General features: G+C 41.0%; 1 protein-coding gene and 1 long non-coding RNA gene across 3 annotated transcripts; both read left to right on the forward strand.

The window, feature by feature from the left end:
• Nucleotides 1-91: 91 nt before the first annotated feature.
• Nucleotides 92-1,693, forward strand: LOC147050943 (uncharacterized). Its single transcript, XR_015067323.1, has 3 exons — nucleotides 92-208; nucleotides 852-1,002; nucleotides 1,388-1,693. It is a non-coding gene; the product is annotated as an uncharacterized LOC147050943 (long non-coding RNA).
• A 1,469-nt stretch (nucleotides 1,694-3,162) lies between these two features.
• On the forward strand, nucleotides 3,163-22,613 carry ackr3a (atypical chemokine receptor 3a). Of its 2 annotated transcripts, none has more exons than XM_085921044.1 (4): nucleotides 3,163-3,207; nucleotides 10,411-10,494; nucleotides 16,036-16,313; nucleotides 19,386-22,613. In XM_085921044.1, exon 4 carries the CDS (start codon nucleotides 19,430-19,432, stop codon nucleotides 20,561-20,563), a length of 1,134 nt encoding a protein of 377 aa, XP_085777170.1. In that variant the 5' UTR covers nucleotides 3,163-3,207; nucleotides 10,411-10,494; nucleotides 16,036-16,313; nucleotides 19,386-19,429; the 3' UTR covers nucleotides 20,564-22,613. The 2 variants fall into 2 exon arrangements, with proteins under 2 accessions (XP_085777170.1, XP_085777171.1); XM_085921045.1 differs by having other exon boundaries at nucleotides 16,039-16,313.
• Nucleotides 22,614-24,467: the final 1,854 nt, after the last annotated feature.

Consider the following 24,467-nt stretch of genomic DNA (forward strand, 5'->3'; position numbering starts at 1 on the left):
GCAAATGAACATTGTCCTATAGAGATGAGCAATTAACTACAAGATTGACCTGCTTGTCAGGTTAGTTCATAGTTGTTGTTCATCAGTGCAGCGACAGCAGGAGATCAACACAATCCAAATCATGTCCCTAAATGTTTTGAAAAATTTACTCAGCATTCTCATTCTGTTCGGAATCATCTCCCTGCTGTACAACATTACCATTGCGAAGGTGAGAGAAATTTGTTACGTTTGTTCTCAGATGTTCTCCTAGGTTTACAGGTGTCTAACATCTGTAAATCTACCTCTCTTGAAAGAAAACAAAGATCAGGTGTGAAGGAACAGATAGGACAACCAAAAGCGTCACAGTACTCTCGTCTGGGTGAGAGGAATAGGGGAAGTGGATAGCTAACATGCCTATAGCGGACTTTAATTTTTTTATTGAATTACTTTCATTGAAATATACTGGATTATTACTCATTTTTGCTTGTGCGATGTATAATCAGGTGAGGCTTATAGTCTAGAAATGACGGTACTTGTCAGACTGGAAAATTGTTTATGTGGAAGGTCAACTATTCCATTGCTCGATGGCATGATAGCTAACTGCCATTTTGTGAGGTGGTGTGAGGGATATATGATCCATAATTAGAATATAACATAATATATATCTCTTGTCATCTCTTCAGAACTGGAAATACAACACAGTGCTTTACAACTCATTGGCTGTAGGGGGAACCATTTAGCTAAAAAAAACTTTGTAACCTTGTGCAAAGAATTGATTTGAACAAGTAAACCAGTCATTATTTCCACTCGCAGCTGTGTTGCACCCACTTACATTTGTTATTGAACCACTCAAGCGTGTTTTCCACTTGCAGGCCAAGCAGACGATTGACTTTGGATGCTGACAATGAAACTTGAGTGTTTCTCCAAGTGCGGCTTGCCGTCACAGTTCAGTGCACATCGTTTCATCACTTTGAGGCCTGCAACAGATTTTGGCAGTACGACCCTCACAAGGCTGACAAACATGTAAGAGTTTGATAAACTACACGTGGAACGGAAAGCGCGACAGGAAGCGGATGGAAATACACCCAATTACATTTCCTGTTAAAATACAGCAGTTAAGGGCCACGACTGTGTATATGAAGATTTGTAGGTTTCGAGTAAGACATCAGACCAGAGCAGCGGTAAAAAATAAATCATGGGAAAATAAATAAGCATAAAAACAAATACACCTTAATTTTGTAAAATGCACATTATTTGAACAAAAATGATAAAATATTATTCAACTCTTTCTTTGGCAACAAAATGCCACCAGATAGCGCCAAAGCAATATTTCTGAATGAGGCATAACTTGGGGCAGAGCACAAAAAAAGTATAGGGGCTCACTTCTGTACTTCTGAATCCCTCACAGGATCTGCGAGAGGGAGGCCTGAGTTGCTGCGGGAGTGATCACAGCCAACATGGTAACCAGAGGAATTATTTGGGCAAATACAAGACTTGGACTTCAAAATGGGAACACCAGATGTAGTATATCAAACATTACAATCTTGCTTCCTTTACCCATCAAGAAAGCTGGAAGCTCTACACGGTACACTTTAAAGCTAGGTCAAAACCACAATCGGCTCTTCATCAGCGTTATTAATATTTTGTAAAGGCAAACTTGGACATTCAGGTATTTTTCTGTACTGACTCTCATAATGTGCAAGTGTACTTAATGTTTGTGATCATTTTCCATGACTCACATGACTGTTAGCCGGTGTCTCCAATAGGACTCAGTGCTGTCTGAAAGGTCACAGTAAAGGTCACAAATCGTAACACTTTGTTTACATGTGCTCTTTCCAGTGATATTTATCTAGTAAAGGTTGCTGTTTGCATGCTTTAAAACTAAGCATGTTTAGTCACCCTATACACAAAGGCCAAAACACATGAGTCACCATGGCATCAGTGCAGGAACACCAGCTGTAAAAAGGCCCCTCCACCAACGCCCTCTTTTTTTCGGTGGCACTAAAGGCTCATGATCTCAGCATCGTAAACCAGAGTAAAAAATAAATAATAATAAAAACAAGAGTAGGAATAATGCCAACAAAAAATTGCAAATAAATTCTTTCTTAATTCAATGTAGCTTTTGGTAAATTGTTATGAGTAGGTAAATAAGAAAATAAACTGACATGACATCATCATTAAACACCTTTACTTAAACCAACAGTATCATCTAGAGTTGAAAAATACAACAACTGGTTCATGAATCAAATTCGAAGCTTCATTTTCCAAACACTATATACTCATAGATAAATGAACATGCAAGTTTTCAAATGGCCACAAGATGTCTCTATAGAAAAAAAAATCATCTCCCAGAAACTAAGCCTGACGTATTAAGGGAAATGATCACCTACAAGCAGCAACTGCGGTTGTATGCCACAGATCCCCTTCAGGCGAGTCTCCCGTGTGTCTTTCATGTTGTACAGTATGACACAATAAGTGTAAAACATACCAGCGAGGATACAAACAAAACCCATGTGTCGAAAGATTAGCTCAGAGCAAAACACGTGATCCCACGCCATCCACAAATTGTGTGTTGTTAAAACATCAAGTCACAAACAGCACATTTGTTGTAAATCTTGAACAGAGCAGCCAATGCTTTGACGGCTTCCCATCATGCCCTCCTTGACACGGCGGGCTAACTCTTGGCGCACTTGCATAAAGGTTGCATGCTAATATGAAGCAGACACACAGTTGCTGCAGGATAGATGGCACATGCGAGGGATTTGACTTCCAGATGTGTGCCAGCTCGTGTTTGCCTTTGATGCGCTTGCCTTTTTGCTTTGTGAGCGCCCTCCAACTTAGTTCACTTAGAATGGCAAAAGAGATGCAGCTCTTGCCTTGGGCTTCATGTGGTTTGAATATGTCCAGGAAGAACAAAAAAACCCCCACACAAAACTACAATTAATAACCAACACTGGACGAGAACAGGAAATATAGGCACGTGTAAGCGTGCATTTAATCATGGAAATCTTCATACATATTTTTGTTGTTGTATGCTCGCAGTCATTTTGTTTGTTTACGTATCTTATCTGGGTGTCATCTGATTGGTAGATGGTATTATTTGCTGATTACAGCACCTGTGGAAACCAATTAATCTTGCAGTATATAAACCCTTCACAGTTGATGTTGGTCATCTCAGTTGTTCGTCACACTCACTGGGAGTTTTGTGACAGCTGACCTCAGAAATGGGTAAGTTGGGGTCTGGTTGGCTTATGCTTACTTTTAATGATCTCAATGGCAAGCGATGGCAATTTGCTTAAAGTGCTAATTAGGGTTTCCTTTTTGGTTTTATTTCGCTTTGGCAGCAAAGAAGGTACTCATTGTGTATGCTCATCAGGCTCTTTCCATTCTGTTGCCAAAGACATTTTGTTGTGGAACTTCTGACTGCTAAGGCCTGCACGGTGGAAGTTTCTGACCGTTGCTACAGCTGAGGACTTTATAAAATAAAGGAATGTCTATTGTTTGCTTGGATAGAGTTGTTTGATCTGAACCAAAAATGGTCAACAGATTCCATTTATGTGCAATGTGCACTTGAGCATCTACTGATTGTTTTTGCCAAAAATGACATAAGGTGTCCAGACTGCAGCAAAGCTCAGCTTGCATTCTTTTGAATAGACTATAATGCAGGACACTTGGAGCTTCTGACAAACTGAAAAACAAATTTGTCTTGCAGATGGGCCAATGTAGATTAAGACCATGTTTGCATGGTCACTTGTTGCTAGGCAGTTTTGGTATTAATTAACTATTGTTAAAACTAACATGTTGCTTTTTGCAAGTGGCGAGTCTGACTTAATTTAAGGGTGAATTGTTGCTATAGAATTTACTATACAGGAAATGTGTTAACTTCTGTATAATATTACTAATGCAATAATCAACTGTTTAATCATACTTCAAAGTTAAATGTCAAATATAAAAATACATGTAAAGGTAAATTTTATTGCTAATCAAATTCCAACCCTGTAAGCTGTTTGTCTCTGACAACTCCCTCAATATCTGCTTTGTCTTCCCTCCTCTTGCCTTGAGGAGAGCTTTAATGGCCAAGAAGAACAAAGTTTCTTCTTCAGTATGAACCCAAGCTGAAGGATATGGTGAACAAGACTTTCTTGGTTCTTCTCCTGCTCCCCAGCAAGATCTGTAATTCATTTTTAAGGTTTCAAGTTGAAAGTTTGAACTAGTCAATTTCATGTCAGTGCTTCCTTTGAACAAATCATCTTTGCACGCCATCTGGTTTCAAGTGTTTGCCTCCCTATTTACGGCCAGGCCAAGCGTTTTTTTTTTTTTTTTCCCCCCTCCAGCATCTTGTTGCTTTATATGACAAATCACAAGTGGACATGCCGATTGCTTCATTGAGTTTGTTATGGAACAAATGAGACATATACTGACATGGACATGTTTGCTTTCAGCCTCTTGCTTCTATAATGACCTGTTGCCAAGTAGCAAACATGGAGAAAACACATGGCTTTCAATTTATACGCTGTTGCAGCTCACTGTTACGTGAGGAGAACAAATCCAGTATTGAAGATATTTCAATAAAAGGCTTGACACAAATTATTGTCAACAATTTAAAACCAAAGTGTTGGTGTAGAATCGCCGGGTTTTGAAGTGCGCTTTGTTTACAAGTCAGGGACCAGTCGATGGTCTCTGATCTATTGTCCATCTCGCTATGCCATTGTCGAGCCAGTTCTCCCACCATGCAAGTTAGCCAAAGCCATTTTCAGAAGCTTCAATAGTAGGAAGTGGGCACCGTCTCACCAGCGTCCGGAAATGTTAGTCCTGCATCTCTGAAAACCCAAATATACACTACACTCATTCACAACTTTGCAACATGGAGCCTAAACATCACACTTGTTCCAAAGCACACCTCATGCACACACACACACAAAAAAGTAATTGTGTCCACATTACAAAACTTTACCCAAATCTGACCTCATTTATCTTAATTTAAAATGACAATTCTGTTATACATTGGCCGGTCTGTTCATGTCACCCATTGTATAGCCAAAAACATACTAAACCCGCTAGCAGACATTTCCTAAAAGCCTTTCTCTGTACAGTAGAATACTTCAATCAAAAATGAAACATATTTCCCCAAACAACCCAGTGAAAAAACACTTTTACTAACATTTTGCTTTACATTTCCACATTGATAGCTTTTTATATTATCTTAAGGTAAACCCAATTTATTTTTGGTACTATATAGACACTCTAATAGTCAAATTTGATGTGTTAGGTTGCTGTCAGTGGTAGTGCAGATTTTCCACAGAAATGTTTTTCACTAAAAGTGACGCTTGATGATGTCTACATGAGTTTTTAGACCGCAAACAAACGTACAAAGCCACATTCATTTTATGCCCCACCTCCTTAAAAAAAGATTGCAGTGACATTTTATTTTATTTATTTTTTTAGCATACAAGCTTCCTGCCAAGACTTAAACAAGAATCAGTCAGTTTGCACTTGGTGTTTAACACAAGCTGCTCTGACAAAAGCTAAACTTAAAAATGTGTCAATGAATTATACCAGACAATAAACCAAATTCAACAACCTAAAGCTATTAAGCAAAATTAGGAGCATTGGCCAGAATAAAATAACATTTTAGCACCATTTAAATCATTTTAATGAAGGAAATCTATGAAAGCGCAACGGCTTGTTCCCTTACCAGCAAGGTGCCATTTGATTAATCGATTCAATGGTGTCGAGCAGAGCCAGATGTGCTTTGAATGTACCGTAATTGGCCTGTGTGTTTGCGCCACGTGTCACAAGGTTAACAACAGGCCAGCTATTACTCGCCAAGACCCCAACGTCTAGATAAAGTGAAACTCTAAACTGCAAACGAAACTACAGGCTGTCGTTACAACTTGAGGAAATTAAGCACTGTTACAGTATATTAAGAGTGGTGGCAAGAAAAGTTTTGTCATGAAGCACTACTGGTACCCCCAGAACCACTTTGTTTGCTGATTTGGCCCCTCTTTTACCGCTGTGTCACAGTGTGGCCATTGTGCGCTCCCCATCATTACACGACTGAGGAATTCACTTTGACATCGGAGCACAGTCCTCCCCCAAAACTAACTGGCAGCCACTCACATTTAGTTTATCCTTCATCCTGCACACCTAGGGCTTTATTTTCCATCGACTGGCGTCTGCTGTAAAAAATTGTGCATCTTCATTTTTCCAAGCCTAGTTTGCTGTGTTTGAGATTTTGCCTGTTGTCAGCTGAGCTGACAACAAGATGCAATAGCTTGACTTGGCCTCGTCAACAAAACGCAAATACACAAGTTGAGAATGTGGTTTTCAAAACTAAGCTTAAATTTCCACCCTATAGCTAAAGCAATATTTTGAGCCATATGAGTTGTCAAATATGTTATATACAGTAAGTGGCGACGCTATGATGTGTCGATTTCAAGTCATGCTGCGTTATCAGCTATTTTTCCTCAGCAGTCTTTGGTTTCCTGTGCAGTGAAGTGAAGGTCTCCACTTGTTTTTCAAGAAAATGTCTGTTTTTGTTTTGATTGAATGGTCGCATAGCATGCAATGTCTTGGCTGTCCCAGACGAGCATGGCAAGCTGCCTGTCAAAAATGGGATGCAACTTTGAAGTATTCTTTTCCAAAACAAAAGGATGTGCGGTTCAGAAAATGGATGGCTGGAGATAAAACTCAAATTAAACAAATGTCATTCATTTACTGCCGTGCATTATGGTCAGGCTCTAGTATCTTTTGCCGCACATAATTAGCCAATAAATTGTTTTAACAGGGTAATAGTTTTGGTTTTAAAGGTCAAGGGTGATTTTTTTTTTTTGGCAACATAATCATAATCGATTTACAGCGTTTTGTAAAAGAGGACTTTACATGTTCTCAAATTATATTTTTGATGGAAGTTTACCCTGACGACATGATGACCCATTGCAGGGATGGGTGGTCCGTGGGCTGCATACATACAGATTGGCCCCTGAGCAGTTGTAATAACAGTGCTCACCACTAGATGGCAGATGCTGCTCACTAGGCCTTCTAACACCAAGATTTTAGTATGTACAAATAATTGTTTTTGTTGAGTGAATCTTTTGTAGATTCATTTGAACATTAAAATGTATTAAGGTATTGTACTGCACATTAGATCAATTTAAAAAAAATAATAAAAAAGGAGACATATGCACATCTTTTGTCTTCATGTAAAATGGCGTTTTTGTCATACATCTGATTGGGAAGTTAATGGCTCCGCAGTAACGCAGCTGAAATTTTGCGCACCCTTTTGCCAAGTCAGCTTGTCTTATAAGACATATGATGGACAACATCCTTATTTATTTCGCAGTCCAAGTCTTTGTCCATCAATTGATTTACCATCAGTGTTTATCACTTCCCACCAACAGGGGAAAAAAACATTGTCACCCGTTTTTGGTGGGAAAGGATATCACTCACATTAATGTCTTTATTATCACCAAATCCCAGTGTTGAAGCAGCATTGACGCCTGAGAAAACGCTCAGGATGTGATGGTAAACGTAACAGCTGGTTGGAATAATGGTTAAAAAGATATCAGCAGCTGCGGAGGAACAAGCCCACAAATAAAGCCAGCCGAAGATCTCTACCTCTCTCTACCAGGTCCAAAGTGTGTGAAAGAAAAGAAAAATAATAACAATCACAACCTCCTTCCTTTTTTCTCCAAGCAACTAGTGCAGGAAGTGTCTTTCAGGGCTTTTTCATCCTCGTCTCCATCCTTCTTTTGTGTGCGTCTTCAGTGTGAAAATACACAGGAAACTTCTTCCGCAAGCAGACTTTTCACACACTGTTTTTTTTTTTTTTTTTTTGCTCATTAGTGTTGTGAATGTTCACAGGAGGAATTTTTCAACACCCCCCACCCTGCTCCATCCCCAGCGGTTTCACAAGTCAATGCCACCCCCACTACACCAGTTCCCCTTCCCGACAGGCACTTGACTCAGGTTGACTGCTTCTGATAGGATCCAGGCAAAACCTACTCTGGAAAAACTTCCACGGAAGGCCTGCCACTTTGGTTTTGATGGATGGAAATCATGCCTACCCAGCCTTCCACTTAAGACCTGATGTATGGAGTGCCTGATACCGGCTGCCTGACGTGAGCGATCACATTTAGCGGCAGAAGAAGGACTCTGTGACTGGGAGGTCTGGACAAAGATGGCTTAGGATGGTGGATTGGGGGAGTCTAAGAAGATAAAGTGAACTGGGAGGCTTTTAACTCCTCTCAAAATCTGTTCTGTAGCTCCATAATGAGAAGCAGACCTGCCCCGACACACTGCATACATCTGCTTAGCTGTCAGTCTTTTTATTTTTTGGGCCACATCTGTAATTGTCAAGCAAAGCGCATGTGTCACACCTATCAGCTCTTGGAGTTAAGCCCTTTCTGCATTATCAGCGCTTTTCCTTTGAGAGTCAGTGTTATCACATCACTTTGATTTCTGGAAGACACGGTCGGTCAGCATGTCTGGCTCACCAACTCGTTTTAGAATCTTAGCTCTTGCCCGACATACGTGATTTTCATCTTCTCACAATAACTGTATGATAATTTCTTTTTTTTTTTAGCAGTTTTATTCTATCAATTCTAAAATATTGTGTATGTGAGCTATACATATAAATAAAGTTTGATTGATTGACTTAGTGGAAACCGCGGCTCACTCTGGAAGCTTGAGGTCTAAACTCCAGATGCTTCCCTGGTCGTCACATCCTGACTGCTGAAATCTGTACGCTGTACGTGAGACTGCCAATAGGAACCACCTGGTTTTCCTATTCTTTTTTTCATCTTAATTTTCACCTTCAGGCTAGTCTGAAAGGATGCTTACTGTACATCACAGTTTAGAGTCCTTCTCGAACATATGTATTCAATGAACTTAAGTGCTTTGCAAGTTGTGTTTACGTCCAATAAAGCCTGCAGTGTTTGGGTCTCCGTGCAAGCTCAGCATTTTGTCGTGTACAAATGGAATGTCATTTTGTTTACTTTGAAGTGACTTGTGAAGCCTTGATGCGGCTTTAAATGTGATCCAATGAGGGTCTGACAAAGTGATGGTGTGGTTCTAATTTCGAACAAATTGGACATTTTCTAAAGGCACCTGATATTTGCCAACAAGACACAAAAATAACCAATTCATACAAAAGAATAATCATTAGCAAGAATAAGATCCTTCACCCCACATTCTCTGGGCCTAATAAAGCCAAAGATAAATCAATTGTTCAAAATATCGACAAACTAAAATGAATCAGATGCTAATTTGCAACTGAGTGCTGAACATGAGTCGGGGATTGACAAAGAAACCCTCTCAACCTAGAATAGACCCCTGGGGAACACCATCTCTGGCAGCAGATGATGACCTGCTGTTCTAAATGGAGACGTTGAACTGTCTTATCAATAAATATGACGACCCCCAGCACTTCTGTCCAACAATGGTTTTGATCAATTGCATCCCGGGGCCATTACATGGTCATTATTGACCTTCACCGCGGAGGTTTCCATTTTCTGCTGTTTCGAAAAAAAAGATTTTAAGTTGACTCCCGACTATAAGTGCCTTTCTCACTTTGACCTTGAGATTGTGCAATATTGTTGAAAAGGCAGGCAGAAATAAAGCAGTCAAAGGTGAGAAAGGCAACACCTCCAAGTAATGCTAGTAGCTTCTTAAACACTGCAAAACATGAGTGCATTCCAATACAACGGATGGACCCCCCCCCACACACACACACACACAAGCATGAAAAGACAATAGGGGTGAAAGTTAGCAACCTTACCTGTGAACTTTATGTCAGCAAGCACGTATCTGGTATGTGGGCATAGGATTACTAATTTGGCCTCGCTGCTCCTCCGGGCGACTACACAAGATGAACGATATGCAGCCTGTAGACAGATGCTGTCATTCACAAATCCATATTGAATGAGCTCACTGTCACCTGGAGAAAGACCTTTCCTTGGATATCACCTTTTTTGGGAGGTGGGGAGGGGGATACTCCCTCTAAGACATAATATGTGTGCATGTGCGTGAAGAAATGCATGCAAAGGGTACGGTTGAGGGAAAACAGAACTTGGCTTCTTCCATGAGTTACTGCTGCCCTCACAGATGACAGACTTTGTCAATGGAGTGAGTCACAGATGGTCATGGTCAACGGCATAGCAGGAAAACCCTGACAGATTCATTGAGGTCACAGAAAAAGAAAAGGAGAGAGGAGAGAGCGTCTGCATGACTACAAAAGAAAATTTATGTCTGGGGTTGTCACCCACTGATGATTAGGTACAAAGTCACAGTGGTTAGAACACCATTATGGGTATCCTCCAAATGTTTGTGATGAAACTTCAACTGTAATGGAAGCTTTGAAATTCACCCACATGATTTGCTTGGCAAGTTTAATGCTTCCTGAGTATGTGTCTTTTTTTGTTTTTTTGTCAGGCATCTTCATGTCGCGGCCGGTAAGGACGGAAGTTCACAACTGTAGGTTGATCATTACGTGCCAGAAAATCCCTTCGTGAAGAAGTAAGTGATTAACAAGTTACTATTTGTTGTGTTTTGATGACAATAGTTGTGGCAATGTAAATGGGGCTATGGTAATTCTTGCTCAAATGTAACATGGTGGTCGAGTGTTTAGCATGTAAGAAGGTTGGGCCTTCCAGTTGAGAAAGGATCACATGCACACCTGCACATTCAGCATTTATGGTTAAAAAAATTCACTTAACTTCTCTTATAACTTTGATCTGGTTGTTTCTTTAAAACACTTACAGTCTGTACATAAAAAAAATAAAAATAAAACATCAGTGCATTCCAATGTAACTGATGGACCATTAAATAAATAAATAAATAAATAAATAAATAAATAAATAAATAAATAAAAAACAATGCACACTACAGAAATCATCATGTTGTGTTTTTAAATGTAATGGATATTGCCCAAAGGTTAGTCAAACATAGATTTTTTTTTTCCCTTTGGAGAATTCCATTATCAGAATGGCTGGTATTGCAGTGTATTGATATTTCAAGATCAAATAGCCTGTCGGCCTACTATGTTCACTCCCAAAACGAAAATCTCTGCGGAGACGTATGACTACGAAACCGATGTTTCCCCCAGTGAGGATACAATTACCAACTTCTTAGTTTCCCTTTGTGCTATCTCATTAGTGAGGCATTGCCATGTTTAGGCTAATGGATTTGCAGCATAGCAGCTGGAAGTTTTTTTTACGATAAAGTTAGGGACAACTCTAACCTCTGTCATGCAAAAAAACCCCACTTAGTAGTTCAGTGTGTTCCTACAGAGACAAGGCCCCTCACAATTTATAGCTTCTTCCTCGTTTGATGTTACCCTCCTCCTTTGTGACTGTACTTGTGAAATCCCCTACTGAAGAATAAATAACTTGTCTTTCTGGTAATATAGTAAAGTCGCCTGATAATAGGAATTGTCTTTCAGTGGTTTTCTTTTAACATATTGCATGTTCTGAGATGTGTCAAGGAGATAATAGTTCAAGTTCTCTCCCTTTTCTGCCATGTTTTGACAGCCAAGTGTTTCACACATAGATGCTCTGTCAATGTCAGGAAGGTCTTGACAGCTTCATTTCACAAGCGGGACGCCTCCTCGCTCGCTGCTGAGCGTGCACCTGCGTGAACAAATTCTCAAGAAACACAAAAAGGTTGTCGTGTTTATATCATGCAGTGATGAATAACTTGCCTAAAAACAGCAACACAAAAGTTCAAGCAATTAGACTTTAGGATTTTGTTTTTAAGCTGTAAAAACAAAATGTTCAACAGTTCAGGGCTGAATTCCAGCTAATTCAGCTTGGTGGAAATTATTGATTGTTTTTACAGTTATTGATTAACCTCCTTTCAATTTGCATGACAATAGTGTTGAGAAGCACAATGTGTGCTTGCGTGGCTTATCTCCCAGTCCTCTGCCTTCATTAGACATTCTCCAGAAATACATGGGAGGTAAATTGAAGACTGCTCTAAAGTGTCCCTGTATCTCATCTAAAATCAGATGTGATAGGCTACATCTCAGCCGTGAACCTAATTAGGACAACCCCTATAGAAGATGAATGTATGGATGGATAAAAAAGAAAGAGGAAGAAAATGCAGAGGAGGTAGATTGTCACAGACGTATTTGAGAAGGGGATCCATTGAATAGAGATTTGCACAAAAATAGCAAGACCCCCCACGATCGACGTGGGGGCTAGACGACAATAGAAAGCAAAGTCATTAGCAATAAGTCACTCAATCTTTTTCTTTTGCTCGCCTCAACCGGCTCTCCCACACACTCTGACGTCGCCACGGACCCCCGCTCGCCGTCGCACACCCTTTTCCTTCTCCTTATCTCGGCATCGTTCTGTTTATGAATGTGTGTATTGAACTTAAAAACCGCTGGCCCCAAAGAACTTATGACTCGAGAAAAACACTTTGTAATAATAGACCAAAAGGTCAGCAAGTGTTATTTTGAGCACCAACACATAAGAATAGCAAAACCGATTGTGTTTAAATTCAACAACGTAGTCTCAGGGGTTTTGCGTTTAACAACGTGGACTAAGTCGGCGAGAAAATGCGACGCAAACACTTGAACTCTTATCGGGAGTGAACGGAAGCGAGATTCCTCTGCCAAGACTGGTAGACAAGCAATGGGATTTCCTTCTGTTGTTTGCATAATATACACGTGCTAGTACTGGGAACATTTACAAGTACTTATTTGGAATAACAGAGCCTCAAATAGTGGATAGTGGTCTAATAAATGAGTTGCCTCAAATTAACCCCCGCCCCTAGGCCACTATGTTCAAAAACACTGTAAATTTTTTAACACTCGGTTTTGATACTTCACCTAGCAGATTATAGCTCAGTTTAATTACCCCAAAAACTTGAAAGTGGAAGGAGTTGAGAAGGAATGCTAAAAGACTTGTGTCAGATAGCCTTCAAGGCTTCCTGGTTTGTTATCAGGCGTATGAGATCATCCTTAAATGCTTGAAAGGCATTTGTTGGAAACTGCCACTTCCAGAGCGCTGACAAGGTAGCGTGTACTGATGTGACGTTTGACCCAATGACCCCGCCAACATGGGTCTGATTACCTCGCAAGTCAATAGGCGGATTCCTGTGACTGGTTCAATGCTGTTTCAAAAAGGGAGTAGTAATAATAGACTTACAGGGGAATTGTGAAAAAAATATATCCAAGAAAATAGCCGAAAGGTTTCAAGAACATTTCAGTGGGGGTCAGTGTCCCACCATGCCCCCCCCCCCCCTCTAGCTCCGCCAGTAATAGATGGTGGCAGTGAACTCAAATCAACTCATGCCACAACAAGTAGCAATTTGACAGATAGTGAACCCGTCTTCAAAAAGGATGCTTCAGGCTGTTTAATGCCACTCCCTGTTACACTGTCAAACAAAACCGAAAACAAGAACACGTATGTCGCCTGAGTCAGAATGGGCAATGTTTGAACTGTTCAAATTACACTTGAGTAATTTTCACAGAAAACAGTTAGAATATTGCGTTTGTGGGATATCAATTAAGCAGAAGAATCCACTATTTTAGGGGGTAGCCATTTCGACACCTGCTGTCAACTGAAAATGACATCCCAGTTGCGCAGGACTCATGCGATGACCAATCACGGCTGCTCACACGACCAAACTCAGAAAATATTACTTGCCAATTGACATTGAAGGATTGTTTCAATATTGATAGCGGGTACGATTTTTTTTTTCTGGCCCTAACTGAGTGGAACTCGGCGCCAGTTGGAGAAGCTTTATGGCCATCAAGCTGTGGAAGATTCTATTTCTCAACAAGCCCAAATCAGCGCTAATTCAACTTGACCACTCTGAAGCATCCACCGAATCGAGCTTTTGTTGATGCCGAGTTCTTGTGCAGCTTCCCTGACCTTGCATCTGAATGATACCTGAAATGAAATAGAAGATAAAGAAAGTTTATTATGACGTTTACAAAAGCCTTTATACGGTTCCATTCTTGTAAGATTACGTTTTTAATCTCATCGTATCTTTTGTAATCAGAATGGTCCTAATCATAGTCATTCGTGCTGTTTATTCATCACATCCTTTCAGTTGAATCCATTTCATAAGCTGCTTGACGTGTGTCGCAACAAAATCATTTCCTGGTCTTCCGCTGTGTTCATTTTCCTGACAAAGAGCCGGAATGCTTTTTCTCAGGCTTCACACCACACACACACCTGCTTTCCCAGTGTGCCCCCTTTTGTGAATGGGGAGGGGGGTGCAAGAACAGAGATTGGCAGCGGCGTGCGGGGCTGCGGATGTTTCTGTGAGGGGCTTATAAATCCCCCTGATGCTCCTGATACGGAGGACAATGGCTATGCGTGCAGAACGGGAGCTCTCCTTTTAAAAGCCTCATTGAAACTGAATTCACTCCACTGCTCTTTAATGAGGTCACCAAGCAGGCAGGCAGGCTGCTGGCAGTATTTCATCGCCGCGTTCAGCCGTGATAAACTTCAGCGGAGTGACCTGTAACATTCTGCGATAACTTCTTTCTTGGGCAAACATGTTGGATGGCACACACCTGGCGAAGATAACGCTTCAAACATATCAAAATATACACCCGTGAGTTTCTTATCGCAACATGACAAGGCAAATAGTATTAATCAGGCTTATCTAATATTGCTTGGGGTTAATTTCTGGGCTTGAAGAGGTGAGAAGGACACTCGAAAATGACGCCATGTCTTCTTCTGGTTGTGATTCCCCATTAAACACAATGCTGTCGAGGACATCTGTTAACGTTTGAATAAATAGGAAGCTTACGGTTTATAGCGCCACCTGTTGCTTTGGCATACACATGACAGCCATATGCAATAACGCCTAGTAGATGGAAATGCAATCCCCCACACATCCTAGAAAGATCATAGGGTAGCATTTAAATCCCCCCTTGGCCGTATTAATTTCAGAGATGTGCTGTTTTGCTTGACTTGAAATAACAAACCTCTGATTAAAGCCAAACCTCGCACGTAACGATGGTTCGTTATGCAGAGGGCGTTTCGGCCCTTCGCTCTGCTGAGTTTAACCCGTCGGTTGGTTTTGGGTGGAAGCCGATCAACTGTGGATGTGGTTGAATGAGTCTGGTTTCGTTCTGAAGTAACGTCAGGGCGAGGCACTCCCGGGGATGAGGCCCCTCAACCCAAAATGTCAGTCGTGCTTAAATACTTTCCCAGTATGTTTTTGTTATAGTTACATAGCATGGATGGATTATGTGGGGACACAATCTCTGGTATGTGTGTGTGTAAAAATAAAAAGTCAAAACTTATTTCAATTGGAACAATTTCATGTTCTTGCACATACAAATGGATTCATCACTTTTTATTTCTTAAACAGTAAATGCAGCATGACAATAACGGTGCAGAGCAGAATAATAACAACTCCTAATTGTGGCAGATAGCTACGGATGAAGAGGATGCTCTCTATCTCCTTTAGCCACGCCCCTTTAACAATCCATTGAAACGCTTAAGGTGAAAGAGAGTTTAACGCTCTATCTCAACGATTCAGTACATTTTTGTCAGTGTTTGCACATTTTTAGCACTTATCTACAAATCCTGAAAAGGTCTTTTAAGATACTTGCTTGCTTGTGGCACGTTGAGTATTTGGTTAGCACATCTGCCTCACAGTTCTGAGGTTAGGGGTTCAAATGTGGGCTCCGACCTTTCTCTGTAGAGTTTGCATGTTTTCCCACATGCATGCATAGCTTTTCTCTGGCAACTTCAGTTTCCTCCCACATTACAAAACATGTTAGGTCCATGGAATTATCTTAAATACTACATGTTTGATTGTCTATAAAGGTTATTGGCTGACAATCAGTCCATGGTGTGCTCTGGCGCTCCATTTTACTTTTGTACATTTCAGTCTGCATTTAAGTTGTTGAATCACTTCAATTTTTCCCAGTTTCTATTATTTTTTTGTACACGTATGCATATTTATAGTCAAGTACAGAATGTGAGTACTTTGGACTACTCAGGTGCATTGATGCACTTCTTATGAAATTCTTCACATGTGCCAATATATTTTTGAATGGCTACTAGTAGTTTTTCCCTCAAAAAGCAGGACAAGCACGTTCTTCGGCCCTCTCCTGGCCGAAACCCGGCCGTGATGACGTCGTTGCTCCCCCTATCCTCCAATAAGGTCCAGCCTTGGAGGCGTTGCTCTCGCTGTCAGTATCAGCAAGTGCACAGCAAGTGATCGGACCACTTTTGCGCCAGGAGGACTCGGAGGAGAGATCCCAAAGTGCACTTTGGTGGACTTGATGCAACGCTAAGTGGAAAAAAACAAAAACAAACGGAGAAACGTGCAGAGAATCAGCGGAAGACTTCACAAAAAAGGTAAGCAAAACAATTATGCGTTCATGCGCTGCAGGAGAAGTGATTGTTTAGACTTTTTACTGATATTTCCACTTTTATGACACCGTTTGTGCATTTTTCCATATATAACAAATAATGAAATTTAAATGGCTATGTTTGCATAGTTTTGACATTGAATTAGCGTCGTTTTCTTTGTTTTCCCCTCACATTGTAAATTTGGTCTGACAAGAGTACTTTATCCCCAGCTCGCTGATACAAATCAACAATAGTCCCAACCAATTACACTGTGTTGTTTTGTTTAGTCTGAGACAAGCCGGCCAGGATTTAACCACAACGACACTGATGATCGTTCACAAAATAAATCAATGACAGCAGAAACTTGTGACAAAACAACAAAAACATGTTGCACCTGCACCAATCTCGTTGTGCAGAGACATTTGCACATGAAACCCCTTCATTGACGTTTTACTGTGTATTGTGGGACAAAGGCGTTGTTTTGGGCTAATTTGTAACTGGATGCTCGCGGGGACCGAGTCGGGGGAGAGAGACCTACACTTTACGCACTCCGAAAAAGTGAGAGAGAGAGAGACAGAGAGAGGTATTGAACAACACTGTATTGGGTGCATGCGTCTTATGTAAAAGCAAGAATCAAACATTCAGGCATGTACCAAATGCGCTCTTATATACTTTACATTGTACATCTGTATACTATTTATTTATCTATTTATTTATTTATTGCAGCGCTTCTCAACTTAATTGATCATAAATTGTGATTAAAGCCTCCAAGCACAACTCCCTAAGACTATTTGATGTATTCCCTCTTCTTTTTGTTGAATAATGTAGAGATGTTGTATGTTATTTTTGCATTATTTAAAATAAACAATAATGAGCAGGTGGTTTTTTTTGTAATCCAGGGAACTTTTAGAAATTTTATATCATTGAGGAAAATAAAAGCTTCAAATGCGTATTTTTATTCCCCCCCAGCACAAATTTGTTACTCATTCCCAGTGATTTTGTTAATTAAACAGATTAGAATGTTTTTTAATACTATATTTGCGGATTCAAAGATGTTGCAGTGTGCACGTTTGTTTGAGTGCATACTACATCCAATTTTCAACCCTCCAAGCACAAATAATTGCCCTTTACCATTATTCCCTCTTATTTTTGTATAACCAGACTCCCATATGCCATTTTTCATGATTAAAGATGAGAAATAAATAAAATAAGCTACAAAGGCACCAAACTGAAAATTCAGTTGTGTGTGTTTTATCTGATGGCTGCGGGTGTTAAGGGGCTAATTAGTTTGAAGCCTGCCGTGCTACCTGGCTCAGATGTTTTCCATATAATATGAAGGAACTGGAGGCCATTGTGAGAGATTATCTTTGCGTTGAAAATCCCCCCTGTTGCAGAGAATAGCCCTATCTGCTGTCCATCCAAATTAAAAGGCCAAGACTGGAAAAGTAACATTGTATCACAGGAGAAGCATCTAGTTAGTAATGGTAAAAAAAATCTCACAAATGAGAATACTTCCATGATTTACAAGCCTAATAAGTCCCAAATCCACTATAATAATAGTAGTAAACACTTTACACTGACAGCAGTTCTGGTTAGTGATTTGTAATATTATCCTTGATGTTATATTACCCAGCTAGCCACTGCCAGTTTTATTTTCGTACTTTATTACAGATGGATTTATGGCGAATGTGACTTGAGACATTTTAACGTGGACTAGCTAATCATTTAAAAAAAACAAATCCAAAATACTTGCAGCTGTATGATTGGCAAATAGGTGCTTTGAATGACACATGCCTGCTGAAACTGAGCGGCGAATGCTTGTTTAGGTTGCATCAAAAGGGTGAAAAGCCATTATGATTGTGCGTGTCATGTGATCCCAAAATATCTCCAGGAGTTGTGGAATGTTTTTATTTAGTTAAGAAAAAGAAGTGTGGGTGCAGAGATGTCTTTAGGCAGTCACATTGCAACCTGTCACCCTAGTCAGTCGTCATCGGCCCTCCGCTTTCAATGCAGAGGAGAGGCATTTCATTTTGCGTTGTTGATCTCGGCGCATGGTCCCCCTCTGTGGGTGTACAGGTCACAGGGGCATTAAGCAGGGTTAAGTCAGCCATGCTCTGGTTTTGATCCGTCTCCCCCTCAACAAAACTCCCACCGGCTCCCCGGCCGACCTCTCACATCACGGCGGGCGGCTTGTTGGAGAGAGACATCGCAGCACACTGTGAAGCCAGTGCAGCAATGTGGTTTAAATACGCCACCATAGGTTTGCCTCATTCTGAAGGAGGGTGCCGAATTATTAACATGCCACACTGCCTCAAATGTCACCTGTGAGTTCTCAATTAATGTCCATTACCCCCAAAATTGTACTAGATGTTAGTCTCTTCATACTGCTTGTCACTTTCATCACTGCCTTTTTTCATCTATTAGAAATGCTATGCATACTCCCTTTTTATTAACTTCAGATGTTGTAAAAAAAAAAAAAAAAAAAGACGTATTCAAGGTTAACAGCTGCCCTTTCTTTGATCATCTGCATGGCGACAGCTCCCCCGCGACCTTGCAAGAAGAATAAAAAGAAACAGGATTTCTTCTTTACTTCTTCAGACGCGTTATGGGAAAACATTCTCTAAAGTGGCATCAAGTTTCCCGTCCCCCCCAAAAGTGACCTGTGCTTTATTTTGGAATGCCAGGAACGTAACGGAAATACATTGTTTGGGTTTCTCCTTGGTGCTTCCTTATGGCTAATCTGTACTGCGCTCCAGGAGCTAATGTAAACACTTGTTTGTAACCACCTGGCCTCACTCACCTCTTTAATTAAGTTTACATGAGAGGAAAGGTCTCCCTCGTTTTTCCTGCACTCTTTTGATGATGTCCAAAAAGTTCTCCCACAGATCCAAACTCGTCGAATGTCTGAATTAGATTACTTGAAGCAATGATGGGGCATGTCATGACATGTCAACATTTTATAAATCCGTTGTCAACCGCGAATCTTAATGAATTGTCCTTGGTAGTCCTTGGTAGTACTGGTTTGACTCCTAGAGCAAGAATATCAGGAATGATGAGGTCATGTTTTCCTTTTTGCAGGATTCCTCTCATTGTCTCTGTGTGAACTCCCTGCTGTCGTTGAGATGAGTCTGAGCACCAGCGAGTTGGAGGACCTATGGGAGTCCCTGGGATACCTCAACTTCTCCGACACCTTTTCCAACATTTCCAGCGTGGACACCATGATGTGCGCCACAGCGTTCAACCGCAGCGCCTTGCTCCACTCCATGTGCGTCCTCTATACTTTCATCTTCGTCGTGGGCCTGGCGGCCAACGCTCTGGTCTTGTGGGTGAACGTTCGCGCCCAGCGGGACTCAACCCCTCGCCACGAGACCCACACGTACATCGCCCACCTGGCCGTGGCCGACCTGTGCGTGTGCGCCACCTTGCCCGTGTGGGTGAGCTCACTGGCCCAACATGGCCACTGGCCCTTCGGCGAGGTGGCTTGCAAACTTACGCACTTGCTCTTCTCTGTCAACCTCTTCGGGAGCATCTTCTTCTTGGCATGCATGAGCGTGGACCGCTATCTGAGCGTGACACGCCACCGAGAGAACCAGGGCAACGTGCGCAGGAAGTTGACCCGCCGTGTGGTCTGTATCGGGGTCTGGCTTCTGGCTCTGGTGGCCTCTTTGCCAGACACCTACTTCCTACGTACAGTAAAAGCTTCACACGGGGGCAGCATGCTCTGTAGACCCGTGTATCCGGAGGAGAACCCAAGAGAGTGGATGGTGGGCGTCCAGCTAAGCTTCATTCTCTTGGGCTTTGTCCTCCCCTTCCCCGTCATTGCGTTCTTTTACGCGCTACTGGCCAGAGCCTTCACTTGCACGGCGTCTCCATCGTCCACTACGGTGGAGCAGGAGCGTCGCGTGAGCCGCAGGGTGATCCTGGCCTACATCGTGGTGTTCCTGGGCTGCTGGGGTCCGTATCATTCTGTCCTCCTGGCTGACTCGCTCTCCCAGCTGGGTGTGCTGCCTCTTACCTGTGGCCTGGAGAATTTCCTGTACGTGGCCATGCACCTCACCCAGTGCCTTTCTTTGCTGCACTGCTGCTTCAACCCCATCCTCTACAATTTCATCAACCGCAATTACCGCTATGACCTCATGAAAGCCTTCATCTTCAAGTACTCCACGCGGACTGGCCTGGCGCGTCTCATCGAGACATCTAACGTGTCCGACGCCGAATACTCTGCCGTTGCTGTTGACAATCCTCCGCAAATATGAGGAACTTTCCACTCCAGTTTTGCGATTGAAATTCCGTCCATCTGCAACCGACGTCATATATGACGTTAAATGACATTTACAGACATTTTCTGCAGCTATATCGACAAATCCTGTGGACAGGAGTTTATCACTATTGATGGAGTGATTGCATAAAAAGCACTTAGAAAGCAGTTTTATTTGTGAAATCATACATATGGTTAGCGATTTGTAAAGCCAAACCAGTGTGTCCAAATCTTACATTTGTAAGGTTGATTAATGTAGTGTTTCCCAATGTTTATTGTGCCAAGGCACATATTTTACATTTGAAAAATCCCAATGCAAACAATGGCGATAGGAGGATACACGGGTTTATAGTACCTTTGTCATCTATTGGAAAAACATTCAATCTGTTATTACAAGTCTCCGACAGATGAACAAAAAATACACTATTCCTTGACAAGTAATAATTTTGGGGCACTAATGTGCCGCTGCTCAGTGGCTGGGAATCACCGCATTAGTTTATGTCTGTGTTTTGTGTGCGTGTGTGAGTCGAGAGAGAATCTGGCGGGTATTGCGAGAACCGTACTAGCCAAATGGCATGTTTAATCAATCTATTTATACTCACTTGAATTATTTGACATTCACTCACACTGCTCTACCGCACTCGCATCTGTCTGGCTCCTTGTTCATGTACTGCTGTCACACGTTTGGTATGAAAAGCTCATACCGTCACCTCAGTTGAATCATTCAGCCAAAGAAGAAACATGTTTGATCCCATTTGTTTGTTCGTATCTGTCGAGGCTTGCTGTTAGGATTCGTACTATTTTCTTTTTGGCACATTAATGACTCGAGAGCTAAAAGTGAACCATCACTTATGTTCAAATTTACCTTTGTGCTAGGATGAGCGTGCTAAAATGAAACCATTACACGTCTGCCACAGCCGATAGTTATTTTTTTTATTGCCTATCATTAAACAGAAAAGGCTGCCGACTATTAGGTAGCTGTCTTTGTTTACCTTTTTCCATTGCGACTTCAGCGTAGCCGTGCCTTAATGTGTGCGGCTGTCGCCTTTTAAAATGACCTCATCCCCACATTACACACACCATTATCTGGTTTTATATATAGCCATGATTGGCAGGTGAGTTTATTCTTAGAGCCACCTCTGGCAAAGCAAGTTGGCATTGTCTGGAGAAAAGGTCATAAACGGAGTCACGTTTCCAACACTTCCCATTCATGGTGTAGCCAATAAATACCATCATTTGACCCTTTTCCCACAGAAGTCAAAAAGCCACTCATTAAAGGGTGCTGGCTACTGGCTGGGAAAAGGGGGATGCAATAAACCAATTATCTCTTTTGTTTCATGTTGTCTGAAGGCTTCGACGGAGTGCGTCCTCAAAGCGCCTTTGACGCCGTCTTATGCATTTGTGGAATTAATCCTGCTGTATCAGCACATCGGGGCCACACATGCACACTCTTATTGACTTAAAACCAAATATAAATGAATAGCTTTACAGCTCATGTGCAGCAGCAGTGATTTGTAAGTGTTTAGTAGAGGACCAAATGAATGCAGTTTGTTTGATGAATCTGTGTGCATTTGATGGTATTTTTTTTTTTATGTTTTAGCTGTGGTCCAATGTGAGGGGATATCATTTCATAATTATGCTGACATGGTGTCATGTGATCATGATGAGTGGAGGAACATTCAACGGCATAGACGTCGCTTGGCTTAAAAAAAGTTCTGTCAAATATATTAAACAGAGTAAAAATATTTGGTTTCCATATTAGCTGACTCCTGTCATAATATCACATCTACTTCTGTCCAAATAATTTGCAATATATAATGTTATATGCTTTTTTTTTTTTTTTTTTTTTACAGTGCAAAACATTCTAAGCCAATCACATTGCCCCTGCCTTCTTTACCTTTGGGCCAATTAAAATCTCTGATTGTGACATGAAAAAAATCTGACAGTCTTGCATGAAAAAAAATATTTATCAAACATTGTATTATTCCAAGAATACTGTTTTTTTTTAGAATGTTTTTAAGCTTTCTTCTCCTGAATAAAATGTGTAATATTCCGAAAAGTGTTTAAAAAAGTAAATAAAATTGTATTTCTAAATATGACTTTCTTCCCTTATTAAACTTTGACCTTAATTTCATATTTTATAGAACAACTTCATATTATATCACGCTGTGTATAAAACTTGTGTTGTGACATTGACTTTGTCGATTTTCCACCTCCTCCTCTCTCCGGTGTTTATTTAACCTTGTGGTGTCAACACCCTGCCACTGTTGTCCTCAGGATATGTGATAACCTTACAGATGACCTCCAAGCAATCACCCCGCCTGTCCAGTGTGCTTCAGTCTTTCCGCTAATCAGTAGTTTGGACCCCCGCCCCTGTTTGCCATAGTGATGTGTTAATAGTTACTGTTATAAACTTTATTTACAAACTTAAAATTCTATATCAGATGTATCTCTTAAAAAAACATAATCGACATGTTGCTGTTTTAATTTTAAATGTGTGACCACAAAACCAAAGGTATGTACCGTGATTTTGGCATTTCACCACTAGCAATTATAGATTTATGTATGTGGTTTTACTGTTATAGCTGATTCCCTCAGGGCAACCATAACCACGATATGACCTATGTTTGGCATCCTTGATTTAGAGTCTTCAATGAACGTAACGTACATGTTTTTTGGAATGCAGGCGGAAACTGGAGAAAACCCTCTCAAGCACAGGGAGCCCTTGCAAACCTCCCACAGTCGAATCTTGCTGTTCTTTAACTATTGATGGCATCTTCTTGTTGCTTTTGCCATGTTGTAACCTACTGGGCATTTTTGGGAGTTCCATTTGCTATTCTGTCATCACATTATTTCTCTTTTAGAATGACTTCAAGGAGGGAAATATCCATACAGTATTGGAAGTCTCTGAGGTGTTTTCAAAAAGTGTGCTCAGCGTCTTCTTCAGCTGTTGGCACCAGCGGTGGTCCTCGTGTCGAGAAAACTGCCTGGAGGCGATAATGCCTTTCTTACGCTGTCCGACTTCTTTCCTCCCTGTGATGATGCCATCTTGGCCTTGTAGCGCTCCTGCTGTGTGAGGGTCACCACTTCCTCAACCCCTCAGTCCATGTGATATTTTCCAACCTTTTTTCAAAAGCAGACGAGACACCGCCTGCTGTTTTGACCTCATGCCTCAGCTTCTACAAGGCGTTCTTTTTGCACACTGATTCACTTTCACACCAAAAACCCTGCGAGTTTGTTGGTGTACAATATCCTATCTTTAGTTTTCTATGTAAAGAAATATAAATATAATATATATATATATATAAATATAAAAAAATATTTACAAATATTTAAAAATATAAAAATAAAAATCACCTCAGTATCACCATTGCGATTTTTTATATTTAAAAATGGGCATGAAGTAAAAAACTGTGAAATGTGACTCGGACTGTATGTATCCAGACCCAGAAATTAAACCAAACACGATCCAAATGGCTTTACGTAGTCCTCTGGAGGGAAACACTAAGAGCTTTAAAGTTATTTTTCAAAGTAAGTTTTTTCTAGAGCAACAGTTTTAAACAAAATTAGAGGCCAAGAGTAGCATTTACAATGGCAACACAGGGATGGGGGAAGGAGAGTCATTATATGGCTAGTTCATGCTAATGCTTCCTTGTATGTAAATGTTGTTTTCCAACCCAACAGGACTTGTAAATGTGCTATTTCTGGTTCTTGTGCATGCAGATGGTGAGAGGCTTTAGTGTGAAAAAATCACTACAAATGTATGTGTGAAATCTCTGAAGACAGGCCTGCGCGAATCAATATTAGTTTAATCTCTTCTTTTCCAAGCGTCTGATCAGCATTGGTTTTTGTGGTTCATGGACTCAGGCTCACTCAACCAAACAATGGACACTAAAATCCAG

The sequence above is a fragment of the Syngnathus leptorhynchus genome, chromosome 9 (genome assembly GCF_054491065.1).
Source record: "Syngnathus leptorhynchus isolate UIUO chromosome 9, UIUO_Slep, whole genome shotgun sequence".
Taxonomy (NCBI): Eukaryota; Metazoa; Chordata; class Actinopteri; order Syngnathiformes; family Syngnathidae; genus Syngnathus; species Syngnathus leptorhynchus.